This window comes from Branchiostoma belcheri, unplaced genomic scaffold (genome assembly GCF_001625305.1).
Source record: "Branchiostoma belcheri isolate BF01 breed outbred unplaced genomic scaffold, Haploidv18h27 scaffold353, whole genome shotgun sequence".
Taxonomy (NCBI): Eukaryota; Metazoa; Chordata; class Leptocardii; order Amphioxiformes; family Branchiostomatidae; genus Branchiostoma; species Branchiostoma belcheri.
The window spans coordinates 101,593-107,255 of record NW_017803969.1 but is presented as its reverse complement, the minus strand read 5'-3'; the positions used below and the strand labels follow the sequence as shown (position 1 = coordinate 107,255).

Below are 5,663 nucleotides of genomic sequence, written 5' to 3'. Positions count from 1 at the left end.
AGCGAAACCATAAAAACAACACATATCCATAGCTAAATTCCAGAGCAGATTTTCTTTCCATTATATATAACTGTTTTGAGAAAATCGATGTCTGAAAATACAGTAGATTTCTACTTGCTCCATCGTGACGCTGCCTGGTCCGAGACCGGAAGGTTCCGGGTAGGAGTTTAAATCTGACCAGGTTTCTAAATAGTGGCAGTAAATCGCCATAATTGGCACGTCATATTTCACTTCCTATTGCCAGGCGATCGTTATAAATGAACAAATAGTTTTTCAAAGTACGAAAATAGATAATAATTTAAGACGTGACACGATTGTTTGGAAAAATCTGTTTTTTATACTCTGGTTATTTCCTCCACCTTAGGAGACCCCGGCTCCAGTAACATCAGTGAGCCATTCCTATTGGTAGCTGACAGGGATGGAGAAATCATTCTCCAAGTTAACATCACTTCCGGATCGACCACCACGCTTCCGCTCGGAGATGTAGGAGTGCCCGACGCCCTGGACTACGACCCGCTCACGGACTACGTGTACTGGGCAGATAACCGGAACCAGAAAATCCACCGGGCTCGTCGTGATGGAAGTGGCAGGGAGACCATCTTAGACATCACCGGTGAGTTAAAATATCATATTATCATGTTTTGATGGCAATTGGAGACAACTATTGCAAAACGCAACATTACATGATAATGTATGGTCTTACAAAGAAGATACGTAACAGAATAGTCCTCAAGCAGATGTAAGGACCCGGCTAATTTTCTCATTGTCTGGGTTCACGTTACGTGAACACACTATGTCGTTTACCTGTCTGCATAACTAGGACGGCACGCAAGCACACAGACACAGACACAGACACACACACACACACACACACACACACACACACACACACACATTGCCGTTCATCTGTCTGCATGACGAGGACCGCACGCAAACACACAGACACAGACACACACTCACACACACGCACACACACACACACACACACACACACACACACACACACTTCACACACACACACACACACACACACACTTTGTCATTCATCTGTCTGCATGACGAGGACCGCATACGGAGCGCCGACGGGGTCAAAAGGCGCGTAGAGATAAAACGTCGCGCGCAGAGATAAACGTCACGCGCGGAGAAGAAAAAGAGGGAGAGAGAAACGTGTTGAAAAATGTGTCTTAGATCACAATATTTTCTTAAAAATAGTGTTAATGGCGAGTGCTTCTAATTGTAGCAATTATCCCTATCCATTAACACTGTCAGATGAGACTTGACTTTAGAATCTCGGAACCACGTTTAAAATTGTGCACTGCCTCATTCGTCCCACACATATACGTTGTTACTTACTGACGTGTTTCCATACACAGTTGTTATTTTCATTTTGCACCACTATTCTAAACCTGACCACATTAATTAGAGACACGCTGTTCGAATTCCTGCACCAGACGAATATGATATGCGTTCCCTTTTATTTAGGCATACCAGAAAAATACAGTTTTTCCCAACCTTTCTTTAACCTTGAAAGATTACAAATACTGTTCGGTCCTTGCCTCTTTTCAACAGTTCGAAGTTAGAATATGACGGTCGGGAAAAGTCACGCTGTTTGCAACATATTTTAGATTGTCAAAATTGTCTTCAATAAAAGTTAGTCTTTGAAACTATTCATAATTTACTCCGTCTTTCTTTTCTTTCACTCGCCATATTTTCTACCAGTATACCCCCGTCTTTCTTTCCTTTGTCCAAACATATTTTCTATCCTTTATTTTCCTTTCCTCTCTCCTGACATATTTCCTCTCTCGGTCTTTCTTTCCTATCTCCTGACATATTTCCTATCCCCGTCTTTCTTTCCTCTCTCCTGAATATTTGCTATCTTCGTCTTTCTTTCCTCTCTCCGTCTTTCTTTCCTCTCTCCGTCTTTCTTTCCTCTCTCCGTCTTTCTTTCCTCTCTCCGTCTTTCTTTTCTCTCTCCGCCATATTTCCTATCTCCGTCTGTCTTTTCTCTCTCCGTCTTCTTTCCTATCTCTGTTTTACTTTTCTCTCTCCTGACATCTTTCCTCTCTCCGTTTTACTTTCCTCTCTCCGTCTTTCTTTCCTCTCTCCGTCTTTCTTTTTTATCTCCGTCTTTCTTTCCTCTCTCCGTCTTTCTTTATTCTCTCCGTTTTACTTTTCTCTCTCCTGACATATTTCCTCTCTCCGTCTTTCTTTCCTCTCTACGTCTTTCTTTCCTCTCTCCGTCTTTCTTTCCTCTCTCTGTTTTACTTTTCTCTCTCCTGACATATTTCCTCTCTCCGTCTTTCTTTCCTCTCTCCGTCTTTCCTTTCTCTCTCCGTCCTTTTTTCCTCTCTCCGTCTTTCTTTCCTCTCTCCGTTTTACTTTTCTCTCTCTTGACATATTTCCTATCTCCGTCTGTCTTTTCTCTCTCCGGCTTTCTTTCCTCTCTCTGTTTTACTTTTCTCTCTCCTGACATATCTTCCTCTCTCCGTCTGTCTTTCCTCTCTCCATCTTTCATTCGTCTCTCCGTCTGTCTTTCCTCTGTCCCAATTTCTTTCCTCTCTCCGTCTTTCCTTCCTCTCTCCGTTTTACTTTTCTCTCTCCTAACAAATTTCCTCTCTCCGTCTTTCTTTCCTCTCACCGTCTTTCTTTCCTCTCTCCTGGCATATTTCCTACCTCCGTCTGTCTTTCCTCTCTCCGTCTTTCTTTCCTCTCTCCGTCTTACCTTCCTCTCTCCTGACATATTTTCTATCTCCGTCTTTCTTTCCTCTCTCCGTCTTTCTTTCCTCTCTCTGTCTTTCTTTCCTTTCTACGCCATATTTCCTATCTCCGTCTGTCTTTCCTTTCTCCGTCTTTCTTTCCTCTCTCCGTCTTTCTTTCCTCTCTCCATCTTACCTTCCTCTCTCCTGACATATTTCCTATCTCCGTCTGTCTCTCCTCTCTTCGTCTTTCTTTCCTCTCTCCGTCTTTCTTTCCTCTCTCCGCCATATTTCCTATCTCCGTCTGTCTTTCCTCTCTCCGTCTATCTTTCCTCTCTCCGCCATATTTTCTATCTCCGTCTGTCTTTCCTCTCACCGTTTGTCTTTCCTCTCTCCGCCATATTTGCTATCTCCGTCTGTCTTTCCTCACTCCGTCTGTCTTTCCTCTCTCCGCCATATTTTCTGTCTCCTTCTTTCTTTCCTTTCTTCCTCTTTCTTTCCTCTCTCCGCCATATTTCCTATCTCCGTCTGTCTTTCCTCTCTCCGTCTTTCTTTCCTCTCTCCGTCTTTCTTTCCTCTCTCTGTCTTTCTTTCCTCTCTCCCACTTATTTCCTATCATCTTTTTTCTTTTCTCTCTTCGTCTTTCTTTCCTCTCTCCGCCATATTTCCTGTCTCCTTCTTTCTTTCCTTTCTTCCTCTTTCTTTCCTCTCTCCGCCATATTTCCTATCTCCGTCTGTCTTTCCTCTCTCCGTCTTTCTTTCCTCTCTCCGTCTTACTTTTCTCTCTCCGCCATATTTCCTATCTCCGTCTGTCTTTTCTCTCTCCGTCTTTCTTTCCTCTCTCCGTCTTTCTTTCCTCTCTCCGTCTTTCTTTCCTCTCTCCGACATATTTCCTATCTCCTTTTTTCTTTCCTATCTCCGTCTGTCTTTTCTCTCTCCGCCATATTTTTTATCTCCGTCTGTCTTTTCTCTCTCCGTCTTTCTTTCCTCTCTCCGTCTTTCTTTCCTCTCTCCGTCTTTCTTTCCTCTCTCCGACATATTTCCTACCCCTTTTTTTCTTTCCTATCTCCGTCTGTCTTTTCTCTCTCCGTCTTTCTTTCCTCTCTCCGTCTTTCTTTCCTCTCTCCGTCTTTCTTTCCTCTCTCCGTCTTTCTTTCCTCTCTCCGACATATTTCCTACCCCTTTTTTTCTTTCCTATCTCCGTCTGTCTTTTCTCTCTCCGTCTTTCTTTCCTCTCTCCGTCTTTCTTTTCTCTCTCCGTCTTTCTTTCCTCTCTCCGACATATTTCCTATCTCCTTTTTTCTTTCCTCTCTCCGTCTTTCTTTCCTCTCTCCGTCTTACTTTCCACTCTCCGACATATTTCCTCTCTCCGTCTGTCTTTCCTCTCTCCGTCTTTCTTTCCTCTCTCCGTCTTTCTTACCTCTCTCCGTCTTTCTTTCCTCTCTCCGTCTTTCTTTCCTATCTCCGTCTGTCTTTCCTCTCTCCTCTTTCTTTCCTCTCTCCGCCATATTTCCTATCTCCGTCTGTCTTTCCTCTCTCCGTCTTTCTTTCCTCTCTCCGCCATATTTCCTCTCTCCGTCTTTCTTTCCTTTCTCCGTCTTTCTTTCCTCTTTCCGCCATATTTCCTATCTCCGTCTGTCTTTCCTCTCTCCGTCTTTCTTTCCTCTCTCCGCCATATTTCCTATCTCCGTCTGTCTTTCCTCTCTCCGTCTTAGTTTTCTCTCTCCGTCTTTCTTTCCTCTCTCCGCCATATTTCCTATCTCCGTCTGTCTTTCCTCTCTCCGACATATTTCCTATCTCCGTCTGTCTTTTCTCTCTCCGTCTTTATTTCCTCTCTCCGTCTTTCTTCCCTCTCTCCGCCATATTTCCTATCTCCGTCTTTCCTCTCTCCGTCTTTCTTACCTCTCTCCGTCTTTCTTTCCTCTCTCCGCCATATTTCCTATCTCCGTCTTTCCTCTCTCAGTCTTTTTTCCTCTCTCCGTCTTTCTTTCCTCTCTCCGTCTTTCTTTCCTCTCTCCAACATATTTCCTCTCTCCGTCTTTCTTTCCTCTCTCCGTCTTTCTTTCCTCTCTCCGCCAAATTTCCTATCTCCGTCTGTCTTTCCTCTCTCCGTCTTTCTTTCCTCTCTCCGTCTTACTTTCCACTCTCCGCCATATTTCCTATCTCCGTCTGTCTTTTCTCTCTCCGTCTTTCTTTCCTCTCTCCGACATATTTCCTATCTCCGTCTTTCTTTCCTCTCTCCGCCTTTCATTCCTCTCTCCGTCTTACTTTCCTCTCTCCGTCTTCCTTTCCTCCCTTCCGCCATATTTCCTATCTCTCTCTTTCTTTCCTATCTCCGTCTTTTTTTCCTGTCTCCGTTTTCTTTCCTCTCTCAGTCTTACTTTCCTCTCTCCTGACATATTTCCTATCTCCGTCTCCGTCCTTCTTTCCTCTCCTGTCCTGACATATTTTCTATGCTCTGTCCTCCTTTCCTCTCTACTGACATATTTCCTACCTCCGTCTTTCTTTCCTCTCTCCTGTCCTGACATATTTTATATCTCCGTCCTTCTTTCCTCTCTTCTGACATTTCCTATCCTCCGTCTTTCTTTCTTCTCTTTTAACATATTTCGTCTGCATGCAAGTTTCTCTTCTCTCCACGCACGCACGTCGGGAGCGCGGAGAGAGAAGTAATAAACCACATGCAAACGCAAGAGAAATGCGAGTGGAAACGTTTAAACTAAGCCTTCACAGTATATGCTATGCCTTCGTGTCGACCTACACGTGAAACGTTTTTCCAACTGACGTTTTGTTACTTTCTTTCTTTTAGTTTCACTGGATTTACATCCTTCCCCGTTTCTAATTAATTTCTCCTCCGCTGCACATTTCTTTTGCGTTTGCATGCGAGTTTCTCTTCTCTCCACGCACGTCGGGAGCGCGCAGAGAGAAGAAATAAACAAACGCAAGAGAAATATGCCTAGGTCATGGATA

The 5,663-nt window shown here is 44.0% G+C and overlaps 1 protein-coding gene across 1 annotated transcript in view; it reads left to right on the top strand.

Annotated features, from left to right (window-relative positions):
* Positions 1–336: 336 nt before the first annotated feature.
* The window catches only part of LOC109475917, a gene marked incomplete at its 5' end in the record, with an annotated part of 21,075 nt that continues 15,748 nt past the window's right edge, over positions 337–5,663 (top strand). The window contains 1 exon segment of the mRNA XM_019776733.1: positions 337–617. Coding sequence (XP_019632292.1) covers positions 337–617 — 281 coding nt within the window.